Below are 18,527 nucleotides of genomic sequence, written 5' to 3'. Positions count from 1 at the left end.
GGGGGTTAGATGAGCTCGTCCTGAGACTTACCTGAGAAGAGCGGCTCCACATGGGAAGGATATTATTAGCCTTTAACCGCGTTTGCATCGTGGTTTTCTTCCCCGTGTTGTTGTTAGGAAAGTTAGCGAGCGAGGCAGTGATACGACAGAGCTCATCCAGGACAAGACGCGGAGTTAAACTTCAGAGAGAGAGAGAGCCCCGCACGCTATGAAAAACAACTGAGTCTTTATTTTCGTTACGGTTTGATTTTCAATCCTTCAAAATGACGGACGGCCTTTGAAATTCTCCGTCAAAGTAAAAAATATTCCGCAAATGACGGAGAATTTTCGGTTAATGTGACCTCTGCCTCCGCCTGAAGCAAACACATTTTCTCCAGGTTGGCTTTACCTAAAAAGCTTGCTGTAAAAAAAGAGTGACAAAAACATGACAAAAAGAGCCGCTCAGATGAGTTTTTTAGCTTTCAAGTGAGGTGTTACTCTGGCCTACAGGCTTTGAGTTTATGGATTTGGGTTAAGCTGAACTGGAAAGAGAGAGAAAAGAGAGTTAAATGAATTAATATATCACACGAAGGGACTTTACTTCACAAGACTGGCTTTCACAGGCTAATATAAAAGCACATTTTAGCCTAGAAATGCTCGGAAATTCAGTTTTATTCAGGATTTTTCTAGTTCTGCTCCATTCCTTTGGTCCTGAGCTTTTTTTCAAGTATTGTTTGATTAAAGTAAGTTCTTTCAAAAGCTTCACTGAGTAAACGTCCGTGTTGCTCGTGCAGGGCGAGCTCTGTGTGTTGGTTTAAGTCTGTGTGCTTTTCTCACAGCTTCAGTTACACATTAATCTGAGGTTTTACCTGTTTTCATTCATTCCTTCACTCTCCCGCTGCTTTCCATGTCATACCTCAGTCTTTTATCAGCACCCGAGTGTTGAAGTCACGAGGCTATAGATTAGTAATAAGACACTGTAACATGAGTCTCGTCCACAGACTTTAAAGTGCACGTGACACATTAGACACAATCTTTGCTAAAACATGGTTGGCACAATTATGTTTAAGATTTTGCTTCTTTTTTTTATAGTTTCACTTTCTTATTGGACACTGACAGGAAGTGACTTTTAACCTCTTAACTCCCACCTGAACGGATCCCATTTTCTCCAGTTTGGCTTTACCCTAATCAAAAAGCTTCTGGGGGAAAGAAGCACCAAAACAGCCACAAAAAATGAGAAGAAAACAGATGTAAATGTGACAAAAATTCAACAAAAATGTGACAAAAATTAAACTAAAAAGTGACAAAAATTCAACAAAAATGTGACAAAAATTCAACCAAAAAGTGACAAAAACTCAACAAAAATGTGACAAAAATTCAACCAAAAAGTGACAAAAATTCAACCAAAAAGTGACAAAAATTCCACCAAAAAGTGACAAAAATTCCACCAAAAAGTGACAAAAACTCAACAAAAATGTGACAAAAATTCAACAAAAATGTGACAAAAATTCAACCAAAAAGTGACAAAAATTCGGCAAAAATGTGACAAAAATTCAACAAAAATGTGACAAAAATTCAACCAAAATATGACAAAAATTCAGCAAAAATGTGACAAAAATTCAACAAAAATGTGACAAAAATTCAACAAAAATGTGACAAAAATTCAACCAAAATATGACAAAAATTCAACAAAAATGTGACAAAAATTCAACCAAAATGTGACAAAAATTCAACAAAAATGTGACAAAAATTCAACCAAAAAGTGACAAAAATTCAACCAAAAAGTGACAAAAATTCAACCAAAAAGTGACAAAAATTCAACAACAAAAAAAAAACATACAAAAGGTGACACAACACAGCAACAACGCGAGGAAAAAGATCAGTTTTGTGGGTCTTAGCTTTCAAATGAGGTGTTACACAGGCCTGTAGCCAAAGAGGACAGAAGGCGTTCGGTTTAGGCGGGTGGTAAGAGGTTAAACAGTTGCTGTGCCGACCACGGGAAATGAGTCAAACTGCCTGTCAGTAGCTTCAAAATAACCTTTTCTTTTCAATAACTGTGTTAGATTTAATGGTTTTACTCCTCACCAAGATTAAAATGAATGTGTATTAAATAAACTGACATTTTGTGCTCCGACTGGGAACGAATTTGGATTTTTTCCAATATTTTTAATAGAATTTGTTTGTATGTGTCCTGCCCACTGAGCCCCCTCCTCTGATCCGCCCCTGGCCTGTGGCTCAGTGTGTATGTGAGAAGCTGATCCCAGAGCCAGGTCTGCCTGACTGTTTAACCCACATCCTGCTGTGAGCGAGGCTGCACGGGCTCCTTTTACACCGCCTCGAAAAGGAGGGAGATTCAGACTCTCGTGTGTAGGGCTGGGCACCGTTACATTCTGTTCGATACCGGTACTTTAACGATACCTAGTTTTCGGTACCGATACTTAATTATTTTTCATTTAGAACCACAAACAGATGAATAATGTTCATTTATTCTTTTCCTTTCATTTAATTTCTTTTACATTTGTGTTAGTTGTTTGAGATGAAACTTCCTTTAACAGGGGGAAAAAAAACGTCCATGTTTGTAACAATTTAAAAGAAAAATGTCCCCCCTAAATTTTTCTTTAAATTTTTCGCCGATTTTTTTTTTTTTTTCTCTCCCAATTTTCCCCTTTTTTTCTAATTTTCCCCAAATTTACCCCCAATCTTTTTTGTTCCATTTTTTCCCACTTTATTTCCCTTTTTGATATTTTTGATTCCCCAAATTTTTCCCAAATTTAACCAAATTTTTCCCACTATTTGCATTTTTTTTTTTTTTTTACTTGTCTTTCACTTTTGTTTTTCTTTTTAAATTAGTATAACCAACAGCATAACAACTTGAATATAAAGATTTTATATTTCTTTTCCTGCTTTTGATACTTTTATTTTTCTGATACCGGTCGTACCTAAACCTTCATTTTGGACACCGTCCTGGTGTCGTTTAACGGTCCCAGCCCTGTTCATGTGTGTAGAGATGAGGAGCTGGGTCTGTGGGACTGCAGAGCGAGGACCAGCCAAATCAGCCAAAAAAAAAAGTTATTTTAGTTGAGATATTGATTGTGTTTTGTCTGTTAATAATCAGACATAAAGAAAGTTGAACTCATGAACTGCAGAACTAATGAATAAATGAGACGCTGTTATTTTGCCGTGTGGGCAAAACCGGAAGTCGTTCCCTGGGCAGCGAGGTCACCGTTAGCTTAATGCACAGAGTCGATTCTTTTACAAAGAGCCGCGTTGTAATAAACAAATCCAATCATGCAAAGAGCCGTACTCTGATTGGCCGAGAGCCGCTGCCCACGGCCACATGGATATGGATATCATGTTTATTAGGGGGAGGCAAGTTTAGTCATTGCTCAAACACCAAGGGCCGAACCTGACCATTGCAGCCTAAAGTTAAGAACCATTTTCTGCAAATGCCAGAAGAAGATCTTTATTTATACAGCTCCTTTCACAGACATATAGTCACAAAGCGCTTTACATGAGACAGTTGTTTCACTCCACACTCGGTGTAAACTATGTGTGTAGCTTCAGCGCCCCCTGGGGGAGACTGACCGAAGTGCTTTCGCGACGACACACGTCTGCACCAACGGACCCTCTGACACCACCATACACTCTCACACACATCATTCATCCTGGCCTATTGTGCATGTTTTTAGTGGCAGGGGAAACCGGAGTGCCCGGAGGAAACCTACGCAGACACGGGGAGAACATGCAAACTCCACAGAAAGGCCTCGTCATGGTGGGAATCGAACCCGGGACCTTCTAGCTGTGAAGCGAGAGCACTAACCACTGCGCCACCGTGCCGCCACCGTGGTTCTAAAGTGGTCCGGCTGCGAGACCCGCCATTACCTTAATGACCAGCTGCCACCCAAATAACCCAAACAAATGTGTCATATATCGTATAAAATATTGTATATAACATGTTTTTATTGAACAAGCCGTAAATTTGCTTTTAAGACTGAAATTCTGATCAAAACATCCCAATAATATAATTATAACAGACTCCAGTGTGTTTCCGTGTCGTTCCAGATAGAAAATATTGAAAAAAAGTTCCCTATAGGCTCATGACCCACTTCTGAGTCCCGACCCACCAGTTGAGAATCACTGTTTTAAACTATATATGACCAAGTGGAATGTTTAAAACTAAACACGCTATAAAAAGACACCATTTCTCCCACTTTAGATACTTTAACAGGTAATTGATTCCTTATTTGCTTAATAATATTCCTCAAAATCATATTAGGGGCCAGAGGTTTTCTGCTGGAGGGCCTGATTTGGCCCCCGGGCCTGACGTTGCCAACCCCTGCTGTATATCATGTTGAAGTACAGAACCTGGAGATTTCAATCATTGAGTTAGTTTTAGCCTCTGCAATTGTATTTTTGATCGCCACACAAAATGCCGTAGCAACAGTATGCTAACGCTAACAGCATCATGGGAATGCTAAGGGCAACTAATCAAACCTGGGACAGAAACCGATTGAATCACTTTAAGTATAATAAAAATAAAAAGAACTGCTGAAGTGGTCAAGTATTTGTTTTTACTGGATTATAGACCAGACATTTGGAAAAACCATCCAATAAAACTCCCCTTAAAGGAACAGGCCACCGTTCTTCCACACTGAGATATGTTCTTACCTGAGCTGTGACGAGTTCTTTAGGACCTGTCTGATCTTCAGTCACGTAAACACAGCACAGACGGCGTTAGCATTTAGCCTCTCCCTCTCTCCTCTATAGCTCCAAAACAGGTCAAGATAGAAGCTACCAAGCTCTTCCACGTTTTCCCTATTTAAATATGGTTACGTGAAGTGTTCCACTACAAAGTATAATTACACACAATTAAACTATGTGGATTTTCTAAGCGGATAAAAGGGGGAACTATATTGTAAGGCGTAATAATACCAGGAGTAATCTTCACTTTACTGTGTGGATGCCAAACTACTCCTGGTATTATTACGCCGCTTAAAAGTTGATTATTTTTCTTTCCGTAAATTGACCTTGAGAAACGCGTCACCGTGGTTACCGTTGCCTCGGCGCCGTCGTAGTAACAAAGATGCCCGTTTCCTCTTCTGTTTCAGTGTCATCCAGACTCCGCTGCCGCTGCCCGTAGACAAGGTAAGAAGAGACCAAACATCACTTTTATACATGTTTCTGAGGTGGTTTTAGACTCTGGTCCTGCCTGAGCGCTCGGAGAGATGTTCGAGGAACCATATAGCAACTTTCTGAGCGTATAAACAAAAATACACCGAGAGTAGTGGTTTTTTTATTCTTAATGACACAGCTCGCTTTCATGTTCTTGTTCTGAATTCCTCTGATCTGTATTTTCTGGATGCGTAAACATGAAACCACCCTCCACCTTTTCAAATTCATAACCCATCACAGGACATCTCACTATTGTATGAAATATGCAAAACTGTGCTGCAAAAAGATAAATGTCCTGAACACACTTTCCTCATTTGTCCATTATTTCCCTTATTTTTCCCATTGTTTTCCCTATTTTTTCCCCCATGTTTTTTCCCTGTTTTCCCCTATTTTTCCCCTATTTTTCCCACCATGTTTTCCCCTGTTTTCCCCAATTTTTTCCCTATTTTTCCCCCATGTTTTTCCCTGTTTTCCCCTATTTTTCCCACCATGTTTTTCCCTGTTTTCCCCAATTTTTTCCCTATTTTTCCCCCATGTTTTTTCCCTGTTTTCCCCTATTTTTCCCCCATGTTTTTCCCTGTTTTCCCCTATTTTTCCCCCATGTTTTTTCCCTGTTTTCCCCTATTTTTCCCCCATGTTTTTCCCTGTTTTCCCCTATTTTTCCCCCATGTTTTTCCCTGTTTTCCCCAATTTCTCCCCCCATGTTTTTTCCCTGTTTTCCCCAATTTTCCCCCCATGTTTTTCCCCCCCATGTTTTTTCCCTGTTTTCCCCAATTTTTTCCCTATTTTTCCCCCCATGTTTTTTCCCTATTTTTCCCCCCATGTTTTTTCCCTATTTTTCCCCCCATGTTTTTTCCCTGTTTTCCCCAATTTTTTCCCTATTTTTCCCCCCATGTTTTTTCCCTATTTTTCCCCCCATGTTTTTTCCCTGTTTTCCCCAATTTTTTCCCTATTTTTCCCCCCATGTTTTTTCCCTATTTTTTCCCCCATGTTTTTTCCCTGTTTTTCCCCCCATGTTTTTTCCTTGTTTTTCCCTATTTTTTCCCCCATGTTTTTTCCCTATTTTTCCCCCCATGTTTTTTCCTTGTTTTTCCCTATTTTTTCCCCCATGTTTTTTCCCTATTTTTTCCCCCATGTTTTTTCCCTGTTTTCCCCAATTTTTCCCCCCATGTTTTTTCCCTATTTTTCCCCCCATGTTTTTTCCCCATTTCCCCCCCCCATGTTTTTCCCCTATTTTTTCCCCATGTTTCTTCCCTGTTTTCCCCCATTTTTCCCCCATTTATTTTTCTATTTTCCCCAAAATCTTTTTCCACATCCCCTGTTTTTTTCTTTCATTTTTTTTAAAACTTTTTCCCCAAACTGAGATAAACTCGATATTGTAAATTTGCATATCTCCCAAACGGCTATTTCGATATTATCTTGTAGACGATATATTTCCCACCTCTGCTCCTCTTTGAGTATTATTATCCATGTTGCCATTGACCTCCATGAAAGGTTAATAAAGGCAGAAATGTACAAGCGGAATAATGTGTAATTTCACTTAAATACTGGAGCCCGAGCTGCAGCATCAGCGTAAAAAGAAAAGTCGTTGTGATTAGACTCTGTCTCCGCTGAACTTAATTACTTTACTGTGTATTCTGAGGATTATAGTTGGAACTATTCCAACTATAAGAAAACAACAAAACTACTTTCCTTGTAACCTCAGATACTCCTCTTTTAACCCCTTAACTCCCACCTGAACCGAGCACATTTTCTCTAGTTTGGCTTTACCCCAATTCAAAAGCTTCTGGAAAAAAGGTGAGAAAATAGCTACAGAACTGAGATGAAAACAAGGATGAAGATGTGACAAAAATGTGAGAAAACTTTGACAAAATTATGAAAAAGTGGCAAAAATGTCACAAAAATTGACGAAAAATTGACAAAAAAATTACATAATTTTTTTTTTTAAGTGACAAAAATGTGACAAAAAAATTGACGCATTTTTTTACAAAAAAGGACAAAAAAATGACGAAAAATGTACAAAAAATGACGAAAAAATGATGTTAAAGTGGCAAAAATGTCAAAAAAATGACAAAAATACAAAAAAATACAAACATTTTTCAAAAAAATGACGAAAAATTTACAAAAAATTGACGAAAAAATAATGAAAAAGTGGCAAAATGTCACAAAAAATTGACAAAAAAATGACAAACATGTGACAAAAAGTGACCAAAAAATTACTATTTGACAAAAAAATTACAAAAGAAGTTACAAAAATTAGAATGATGGAAAAATGTGTTGACGTGAGGAAAAAGATCCATTCAGATGAGTTTTGTAGGCTTTCAAATGAGGTGCTTGTGTTAAGCTCGTGCATGACGGCACTTCAGACCCTGATTAACACCTTTCTGAGTGACAGGGCAGGATTTTAGAGGCAGTTGTGGTGAACAGGTCTGAGCTCAGGACATGGAACATAATTTTAACATTTTTAAACTGTATAATCTAGTGATGCACGATGACGCCAATTTCTGTTTCATATATTTATTGGTATGCATACAACAACAAAAAAGTCAAAGCACTTGGATAACACTAACAAACATATTTGTATACAAATTTTTCATTTTTTTATATGTACAAAAACCAAACTAAAACAAACACAAAAAAAGGAGTTAAGAGAATAAATAAATAATAATTAAAATAAAATAAAAATAAAAAATAAAAAAAAAGGGAAGAAAAATAATATTAAAAAGTAAAATAAAATTAACCCACAAATAATTTCAATATAAATATAAACAATATATATTTAAGGTGCAACAAAAGTAAATACAATTGGTATGTACGATGACGCCAATTTGAACCGATAATTCCGCATGTTCCGATACCGATAATGACACCGATAATTATGTTTATATATTTGCACTTTATTTTGTGACAAGAACTCAATGTAACAGTTCACAGTTCTGCCCAAAATGTATTAACTCTACCAAGCAACATACAAGTGTATAAATATAAATCTTTGGGTTTGAGTCTCACCTTTTTCTAAAGCTCTTTGTTTTTACAGTTCATCATCTGAGCAGGTCTGACTCTGCTCATCTGTGTCACATCTTATTAAAAAAAAAAGAAAAGAAGAATATTACTACTACTACTTCCTTCATAGTATTTTTCTTGTTGTTGACATCATACTAATGAATTCTTCTTTACAATCCTGGAACATAGACGGTATTACAGTATTTCACTGAGTCTCGAGGCGTCTCTGACATGAGAGAGAAGTGATGCCAAATCTGTGACAGATTCTGACTAATAATACGATGCTACAGCACAAAAACCAGACTCTCTCCTGCACTGGATCATTTATGCATTTGTGACGAGGCTCATTTCATCAAAGTTAAACTCCTCTCGTTCACAGCGCTTCCGTCTCGGGGCTGTCGTGTTTATTTGATCAGAAATACTAAGATAATACATGTGTTTTTAGGCCTCGCTCTGTTCCAGTAACTCACGTGAGCGGGTCTGCAGGGTCAGAGGTTCACATTTCCTCGTCTTTTTCAGTGTTAATTTTGACGACATATTTTAATTTAGTTTTAATCTTTTGACGAAAATGTAATTCAATTTTAGTCTAGTTTTAGTCGACTAAAATTCAGAGTAATTGAGTGGACTTTGCATTGATAATATTGATTCTAATCATATTTAATGTTGTTCCTCTGCTTCATGTTTCTGCTCCACATGAACAAAGCTCAGAGCTGATCCTTTAAACATGATCTGAGGCTCTTTCAGACGCTCAATACAAGTTTGGATGATTTTAGTCTCTCCTTTTCATTTTTATTTAGTCTGATTTTAGTCGACTCAAATATCTGGACATTTTAGTCACAGTTTTAGTCCCATGAGAAACTTTTCATTTAGTTTTAGTCCAATTTTAGTCACAAAAATTGGCCGAGAGAGAAAGGCAGCGAGCCGGAGCCGCAGATTCAATGTCATTTCAGCTTAGAATTATCGGGACTAATTATCGGCCGATTTTTTTTTAATCTGCTTTATCGGGGATGGCGCCAAAATGAACTCTCCAACCAACTTCACGTCTTTCCCGACATCCATTACAGTCTTGCTTCTGTTTCATGGAAGCTCAAACCTGAAATGTTCTCCCTCTTAAGGCTTTCAGACCTGTTCTTCCAGCTTTAATACAGTTTCATACAAGTCGAAATGCAAATGCCAAATAAAATGTTTGCTTTGTCTCTGTAGGTGTCTGCCAACACTCCCAGTATGTACTCTCAGGAACTGTTCCAGCTCTCCCAGTATCTGCAGGTACAGCCATCTCTCCTCCTCTTGATCACATGGTTACGTTTATGCAGGCTAGTTAAACCAGCAACATTACTTTATTACTTATCTTCCAATCCTATAAAAACATACACACCTGATGCAGTACAATGACAATGAAAATATCTTCCTCACTGTGTAGATTAGGGCTGTGCAATTAATCGAAATTCGATTACGATTTCGATTACAACAGTCAACGATTACAAAATTAGCATAATCGCAAAAAATCGATTATAATTTTTTTTTTTTTTTTTTTTTCAAAATTTTCTTTTTTTAAATTTTTTTTTCACATTTTTTTTTTCTAATTTATAATTTTGGGATTTTTGTCACTATTTTTGCTGGATTTTTGTCTTTTTTCTGCTGGATTTTTGTCCTTTTTTTGATGGATTTTTGTCACTTTTTTGATGGATTTTTGTCATTTTTTGGATGGATTTTTGTCATTTTTTGGATGGATTTTTGTCACTTTTTTGATGGATTTTTGTCACTTTTTTGCTGGATTTTTGTCACTTTTTTGCTGGATTTTTGTCATTTTTTGGATGGATTTTTGTCATTTTTTGGATGGATTTTTGTCCTTTTTTTGATGGATTTATGTCATTTTTTTGCTGGATTTTTGTCATTTTTTTGATGGATTTTTGTCACTTTTTTGCTGGATTTTTGTCATTTTTTGGATGGATTTTTGTCACTTTTTTGATGGATTTTTGTCACTTTTTTGATGGATTTTTGTCATTTTTTTGATGGATTTTTGTCACTTTTTTGATGGATTTTTGTCATTTTTTTGATGGATTTTTGTCATTTTTTTGATGGATTTTTGTCATTTTTTTTGATGGATTTTTGTCACTTTTTGATGGATTTTTGTCATTTTTTTGCTGGATTTTTGTCATTTTTTTGATGGATTTTTGTCACTTTTTTGATGGATTTTTGTCACTTTTTTGATGGATTTTTGTCACTTTTTTGATGGATTTTTGTCATTTTTTTTGATGGATTTTTGTCACTTTTTTGATGGATTTTTGTCACTTTTTTGCTGGATTTTTGTCATTTTTTTGATGGATTTTTGTCATTTTTTTGATGGATTTTTGTCACTTTTTTGCTGGATTTTTGTCATTTTTTTGCTGGATTTTTGTCACTTTTTTGATGGATTTTTGTCACTTTTTTGATGGATTTTTGTCACTTTTTTGATGGATTTTTGTCATTTTTTTTGATGGATTTTTGTCATTTTTTTGCTGGATTTTTGTCATTTTTTTGATGGATTTTTGTCACTTTTTTGATGGATTTTTGTCACTTTTTTGCTGGATTTTTGTCATTTTTTTTGATGGATTTTTGTCACTATTTTTGCTGGATTTTTGTCATTTTTTTGATGGATTTTTGTCATTTTTTGCTGGATTTTTGTCACTTTTTTGATGGATTTTTTTAAAGTCAAAAAAATAATCGTTTGAATAATCGTGATTTCAATTATGACAAAAATAATCGTGATTATTATTTTTTCAATAATCGAGCAGCCCTAGTGTAGATTATTGTGAGACTGGTTGTCGTTTCTTTTTTCCTTTTATATGTATATTTATTTTCCTTTTACATTTTTAGGAGGCCTTACACAGAGAGCAGATGTTGGAGCAGAAACTGGCCACTCTTCAGAGACTCTTAGCCACGACACAAGAGGCTTCAGAGAGCAGCTGGCAGGTACTGCGACCATCAGCACCCCGGACTGTTTAGAAGGATATATGTGTGATCGTTTCAGTTTCCGATCTTTCCATATATTTGGTACAAGCTCTGAAATGTATGTGAAAGTATCTGTAACGTTTTCTCTTCTTTTACTTTGGCATCGGCGTGTGCACCAGTAAATGGAAAGTGTTTTTGTTCTTCAGGCCTTGATCGATGAGGACCGGCTGCTCTCTCGGCTGGAGGTTATGGGCAGCCAGCTCCAGGCCTACTCCAAGGTGACACGCTGCTGCTATTTCAATAACTACACATTATTATGCATTTGTAAAGCTTTAACCTCTTAACTCCCGCCTGAACCGAGAGGATCTTTTTCCTCACGTCATCAGATTTTTTTTCCATCATTTTTTTGTTGGGTTTTCAACTCATTTTTGTAACTTTTTTGTAATTTTCTGGTCATTTTTTGTCAATTTTTAAAAAAAAAAAAAAGTCACATTTTTATCACATTTTTGTCATTTTTTGTCACATTTAAAAAAAAAAACACACATTTTGTATCACATTTTTTGTCAATTTTTTGTCAATATTTTCTCACTTTTTTGTCACATTTCCATCATTGTTTTCGTCTCAGTTTTGCTATTTTCACACCTTTTTCCCAGAAGCTTTTAGATTGGGGTGAAGCCAAACTGGAGAAAACGTGCTCGGTTCAGGTGGGAGTTAAGGGGTTAAACTTTAATGAATTGATTTAGAAGGCATTCCTAATCATTTGTCATCACCTAAAAGCATAAAACTAGCGATGTGCATAGTTTCTAAGACCGTAAATATGTTAAGACCCTGTATAAATAATACTCTCATATACTCTATGCCAGGGGTCACAAATTTAATTTCATCAAGGTCCAAATTGAGGTTACAGGGTTAATTCACTGTTGGGGATTTTTAAGAATATATACCATCTATTTTTGTGTATTTGAAATTAATGCAATTTATTGAATCCTGTTATTTTTTGCCCTAAAAATAAGTTTTGGCTCCTACAAAGCAGAATGCTGCTGTAGCCGCTATTATACACAAGGGGCACATAATATATGACCGTGATGTGTTTCTCCTTTTTGCTCAGTTCAACACACCGAGTCCTGCCTAGTCCAGGTTTAGTCCGGGTTTAGTCCGGGTTTAGTCCGGGTTTAGTCCGGGTTCAGACCTTCTCGCTGGCGATCGGGAAACAGCCGTGCTATTTGCGCATTACGATCGCGAAAGTGTAAAAAGTGGGATTCAGGGTCGGGTCCAAAGTTCGAATCCAAGGGTCGAGGTCCGCCGTTTACTGAGCTCTGCTGCTGTTGGAAAGGGATTTTAATTGTACCTTTTGAGGTGACACAAAATGGTTGCTGGATAAATATTCCTCACATTGTCCACGACCTGCGTAGGTGGACATTTACAGTAGAAATCCTGGGAACATTTGAACAAAGTACCGTAAATGCTCTAATATTGTCTGGGGCCTTTATGTATTTATTATTTGAGGAAAATGAAGAAAAAGGAGATTTGTGTCCATTTGCACCTAAAATATTAGGTTCATTTATTACTGAACATTTCAAACCCTCTCCCAGCGGCTGGAACATTGACGCCTTTTATTTTGTCGGGACAACAGGAAGTGTTTCGTTGCTGTTAGCGGAGCTTTGACATCAGTGTCACTGCAGGTTTCTGTTTCTGGATTATTTGTTGTTATCTTGTGTAAAAGGCGAGTTTAGACGGAGCGTTTGTGTTTGTGATCGATCATGAGACTGACCCGAGAGAAGACGAGACGCTCGCGCTGATGGGAGGAGTTATTTTGAGGCGTGGGACTGACCTGCACACGGAGCAGCTGGACGTGCTTTGAAGACGCCATGGAGACTTTATTAAAACCCTGGAGGGTCATAAACATTTGCCCTGTTTCCAAATATGGTCACAGGAGGTTTGAAAAGTGGCTAAATCTGTGTCAAAGTTACGCTGGGATCAGCTCCTCCGCAGCGTCGCCCTCGGCCCGGGTTCAGTTTGTTACTTCCTGCACCTGAGTTTTCATTTACACCAGTATGAGACAAACTCCTAACATGGGGAATATTTCTACTGCTGTAGTTTCTAATAAAGAGAGATCGGCTTTAATTTGCCTCCACCAGCCGAGCCATTAGAGATTTTCCGGTATGTCGTCATTGGTGACTCTTGCTGATGACCCAGTGTCTTACATGCTTCTTCTGGAAAGCGCTCTCGTAACCTCACTGTTTGTTTTGTTCTCGCACGTGGTCAGTCGCAGACGGAGGAGGGCATCCGCAAAGAGCTGCTGGCGCTGCAGGAGGACAAACACAACTACGAGACCACGGCCAAAGAGTCCCTGAGGCGAGTGCTGCAGGAGAAGATCGAGGTGGTTCGAAAGCTGTCCGAGGTGGAGGTGAGAGACCTGAGCTTTTTCCCGTGGACCGTGAGGTTTGTGGCTACATGTGCCGTGTCGTTCCCGCAGCGTTCCCTGAGCAACACGGAAGACGAGTGCACTCACCTGAAGGAGATGTCCGAGCGGGGTCAGGACGAGCTGCGGGAGCTGGCCAACAAGTACAACGCAGCAGTCAACGAGATCAAGGAGCTCACAGATAAAATCAAGGTCCGGTTTGTTTGCTTTGGTGTTTTTGCTTCGGCCACGTGGGCAGCAGGAGCTCAGATGTTCGTGTTTAGGCGGCGGAGGCGCGGTACGAGGAGCAGACGCAGAAGGGGGCGACGGAGCGGAGAGACCTGGAGCTGAAGGTGGAGGAGATGGAGGAGAAGGAGCAGGTTCTTCAGGCCCGGATCGAGGCTCTGCAGGCGGACAACGACTTCACCAACGAGAGGCTGAGCGCTCTGCAAGGTACAGCGGAGAGTCCCGACATCTGCCTCCGGTTCCCCATGAGAGTTTTTGATACACTTCAACTACCACCCAGGTCCAGGTCGCTGTCGGTTAGAACATTATCAACTAAAGCTCAGATTTTTCGTTGAAAGACTTGAGACTAAATCCGTACATTTAATTGCAAAATAACAAAAATATCCAATTAGTATTTCGTTTACCTTTTTTAATCCTTGAAGGAACAGGCCACCGTTTTTACACACTAGGGCTTTTCCACCAAGGGGCTGGTTCAGGGCTGGTTCAGGGCTGGTTCAGGGCTGGTTCAGGGCTGGTTCAGGGCTGGTTCAGGGCTGGTTCTGGGCTGGTTCAGGGCTGGTTCTGGGCTGGTTCAGGGCTGGTTCAGGGCTGGTTCAGGGCTGGTTCAGGGCTGGTTCAGGGCTGGTTCTGGGCTGGTTCTGGGCTGGTTCAGGGCTGGTTCTGGGCTGGTTCAGGGCTGGTTCAGGGCTGGTTCTGGGCTGGTTCTGGGCTGGTTCTGGGCTGGTTCTGGGCTGGTTCTGGGCTGGTTCAGGGCTGGTTCTGGGCTGGTTCTGGGCTGGTTCTGGGCTGGTTCTGGGCTGGTTCTGGGCTGCTTCTGGGCTGGTTCTGGGCTGGTTCAGGGCTGGTTCTGGGCTGGTTCTGGGCTGGTTCTGGGCTGGTTCAGGGCTGGTTCTGGGCTGGTTCTGGGCTGGTTCTGGGCTGGTTCAGGGCTGGTTCAGGGCTGGTTCTGGGCTGGTTCAGGGCTGGTTCTGGGCTGGTTCCGGGCTGGTTCTGGGCTGGTTCTGGGCTGGTTCTGGGCTGGTTCAGGGCTGGTTCAGGGCTGGTTCTGGGCTGGTTCAGGGCTGGTTCTGGGCTGGTTCTGGGCTGGTTCAGGGCTGGTTCAGGGCTGGTTCAGGGCTGGTTCTGGGCTGGTTCTGGGCTGGTTCTGGGCTGGTTCTTGTTCCGGGTTGGTTCACACTGACTTGGTTTTCCACCAAAATGAGAGCTCTGCCTATTGTCATAGCAACGCTTTGGGAAGTCAACCTCAAACATGGATAGTAACATCTCACTACAGCCACTTCTGGTTATAAAACACAGAAAAATAAGTTTGTTTCAGTCACAGCAGCCGTTAACATTTAGATTTCTTCTTTCTAACTCTTGTTTTAGCTTAAGAGCATAAAGCAAAACAACAGTTTCCTCCACAGAGACTGTTTCTCCAGGAAGTTCTCAGCACAAACTAACTAATATTGATTGTTTGTTGGAGGAGAGAGCCACGCCCCCAGCCGCTGACATCACTGCTGCTCGTTTCTTGGTCCAGCTTTTAACTGGTTCCCGACCGGCACCAGATTTTGGAACCAAGAGCCAGCGTTTTTTCAGTGGAAAACGAAAGAACCGGTTCTGAAACTGGAACTGGCCCAGAACCAGCAGCCTGGTGGAAAAGGGCTATGAGATATGTTCTTACCTGAGCTGTGACGAGTTCATCTGTACCTGTCTGGTCTTCACGCGTGTCCTCAGTCACGTAAATACAGCACATTAGCGTTAGCATTTAGCCTCTCCTCCTCTATAGCTCCAAACCAGGTGAAGATAGAAGCTACCGAGCTCTTCCACGTTTTCCCTATTTAAATATGGTTACACGACAAAGTATAATTACACAGGAGTAGTTCGACATCCGCACAGTAAAGTGGAGATATTACTGCGCAGATTTCGAACTACTCCTGATATTATTACGCCTTACAATATAGTTCCCCCCTTTTATCCGCTTAGACTTCACGTAACCATATTTAAATAGGGGAAAAAGTGAAAGAACTTGGTAGCTTCTATCTTCACCTGGTTTGGAGATATAGACCCTTTAGCTGCTGACATCATCAGTGACATCATCTGGAGGCAGGAAGTGATCAAGAGAAATGAGATTAATCTAAAACTAGTGATTTTAATTGTAAAACTACAACAAAGAAAATGTGGTCCTGTTGTGGCTTGAGGCGCAAGAACAAGAGGAACGACATTTGAGACGATAGAATGAGGTTTATCTGATATTTCCAACAACAGTTAAACATTTGTTTGTCGTTACTATGACAACGGCTACAATGGAAATGGATCGGAATCTCACTTCCTGCCTCCAGCTAAGTTTAGAAACAATGAAAGGGTCTATACTGGAGAGGCTAAATGACTGAGGGCACGCGTGAAGACCAGACAGGTACACATGAACTCGTCTAGAACGGTGGTTTATGGACTAACACTGAGGTACAGGACATGGAGTACCCGCAGTACTACGACAAACCACTGACAAACTACTGAGGCAGTGCCAGGCTGCTTGATTTGGGTGAAACTCAAGAAATCTATTGCCATGGATTGTCCTTCCATTCTATTTTAATCCTTATTTGCATCTTCAAGTTGCTCATCCTGACAAAAATACACAGATAAAAACATGAATGCACTTCCACATACAAAATATGAAATTAGCATCATTTTGTGTTTAAAACATGATGTTGGTCAAAAGCCTAAAATCCTTTAACCCCTTAACTCCCGCCTGAACCGAGCACGTTTTCTCCAGTTTGGCTTTACCCCAATCCAAAAGCTTCTGGAAAAAAGGTGAGAAAATAACGACAGAACTGAGACGAAAACAATGATGGAAATGTGACAAAAAAGTAACAAAAAAGTGAGAAAACATTGACAAAAAAGACGAAAAATATATGAAAAAGTGGCAAAAAGTCACAAAAATGTCACAAAAAAATGACAAAAAAATGACAAAAAAATTACAAAAAAAATGACAAAAATGTGACAAAAAATGTGACAAAAATTGACAAAAAAATGACAAAAATGTGACAAAAAATTACAAAAATTTGATTAAAAAAATGACAAAAAATGACAAAATTTTGATTAAAAAAATGACAAAAAAATGACAAAAAAATGACAAAAATGTGACAAAAATGTGACAAAAAAATGTGACAAAAAATGTGACAAAAATTGACAAAAAAATGACAAAAAAATGACAAAAATGTGACAAAAAATGTGACAAAAAATTACAAAAATTTGATTAAAAAAATGACAAAAAAATGACAAAAAATGTGACAAAAATGTGACAAAAATGTGACAAAAAATGTGACAAAAAATGACAAAAATTGACAAAAAAATGACAAAAAATGTGACAAAAAATGACAAAAATTTGATTAAAAAAATGACCAAAAAATGACAAAAATTTGATTAAAAAAATGACAAAAAAATGACAAAAAATGTGACAAAAAATGACAAATGTGACAAAAATGTGACAAAAAATGTGACAAAAATTGACAAAAAAATTACTAAAATGTGACAAAAAATTACAAAAAATTGATAAAAAAAATGACAAAAAAATGACAAAAATGTGACAAAAAAATGACAAAAAATGTGACAAAAATTGACGAAAAAATGACAAAAATGTGACAAAAAAAGGACAAAAAAGAGTTGAATACCCAACAAAAAAATGATGAAAAAAAAAAAATCTGACGTGAGGAAAAAGATCCTCTCGGTTCAGGCGGGAGTTAAGAGGTTAAAAAATGTAATGAAGTGAACATATGGAATAGACGCGTGTTGATTCTCATGTACACTGTAAAAGGCACCATAGACCACCTAAGCTAATGACATGCTCACAGATCAGTGGCTGTTTAACTTAAAAAGTAACAGAAATGCACTTTTGCACGACCCGCTCCCTTTAAACTCAAAGTGAGACTTGAATTTAGCCTCATAATAACGTTCTTGCATTTGAACCTGCACAAATTGCATCACTTTGTAATAAAAAGGAGCTCATGTTTTATTGAACCATTACAGTGTCTCCGCGGGGCATTAAAAGCCTTGTCGTTAAACTTATTTTTTGCAAAACCAAGGCCATAAATGTCATTAAAAAGCATTGACTTAGATTCAAACTGGCTTTCAATATTAATGTATTGGAAAATGATGCAGTAATAGAATTGTTGAGCAATGTCATAAGTTCATTGAAATGACAACATGATGGTCTCAAACATATTCAGTTTTGGCTGAAATTGACAAAGGCAAATTGCTGAAAAGTTGCCCATTTTGTCCAATTCTTTCCTCGGTTTCTGCGTTTGTGGCATTAAAATATAGTGCCGGTATTTGGGCTTTAAATATGGCAATAAAAAGGCAATTAAACTTGCTTCTCCCTGTATAAACCCTGCATTATGGCCGATCTTTATCACCTCAAATGCACAATTTATTACCTTTTAAGGCGAGACACTGCAGGTGAATAGGGGGAAAAAAAATATGTAGAGATATCTGATTTTCTGTCATTTTATGTTTTCACATAAAAATAAGGCATTTTGAGCATTAAAATGGCCAAAATTGCCTATATTTTGGGCAACGAAATCAAAATAATGAATTGAGCCAGATTAAATGGTTTTATTTTATTGACATATTAGTAACTCAGATTTTTTCAGAGGGATTTTGGATATTTTGTTTAGTTTTTCAATAAACTAATCATCAGTGAAAAAATCAGTAAAAACTCAAATTCCGCCTGTTTTTTTGGTTTCAAAGCTGAATAAATCAGGCTAGGAATTAGATATTAAAAAATCCCTCTGAAAAAAACCTTCAAAACCTTGTTAGGCCT

At 38.5% G+C, this 18,527-nt stretch overlaps 1 protein-coding gene across 8 annotated transcripts in view; it reads left to right on the top strand.

The window, feature by feature from the left end:
- Positions 1-18,527, top strand: part of slmapa (sarcolemma associated protein a) — a 94,886-nt gene that overhangs the window by 35,178 nt on the left and 41,181 nt on the right. For all 8 annotated transcript variants that reach the window (XM_079555994.1, XM_079555993.1, XM_079555989.1 and 5 more), the window contains exons 4-10: positions 5,088-5,124; positions 9,358-9,420; positions 11,011-11,106; positions 11,292-11,363; positions 13,352-13,492; positions 13,562-13,699; positions 13,771-13,939. In XM_079555994.1, the coding sequence (XP_079412120.1) occupies positions 5,088-5,124; positions 9,358-9,420; positions 11,011-11,106; positions 11,292-11,363; positions 13,352-13,492; positions 13,562-13,699; positions 13,771-13,939 (716 nt within the window). The remainder of the gene's footprint in view (positions 1-5,087; positions 5,125-9,357; positions 9,421-11,010; positions 11,107-11,291; positions 11,364-13,351; positions 13,493-13,561; positions 13,700-13,770; positions 13,940-18,527) is intronic.

This window comes from Gobius niger (assembly GCF_951799975.1).
Source record: "Gobius niger genome assembly, chromosome: 5".
NCBI classification, from domain to species: domain Eukaryota; kingdom Metazoa; phylum Chordata; class Actinopteri; order Gobiiformes; family Gobiidae; genus Gobius; species Gobius niger.
The sequence above is the reverse complement of the archived record's forward strand: the minus strand, read 5'-3'. Positions and strand labels throughout refer to the sequence as shown.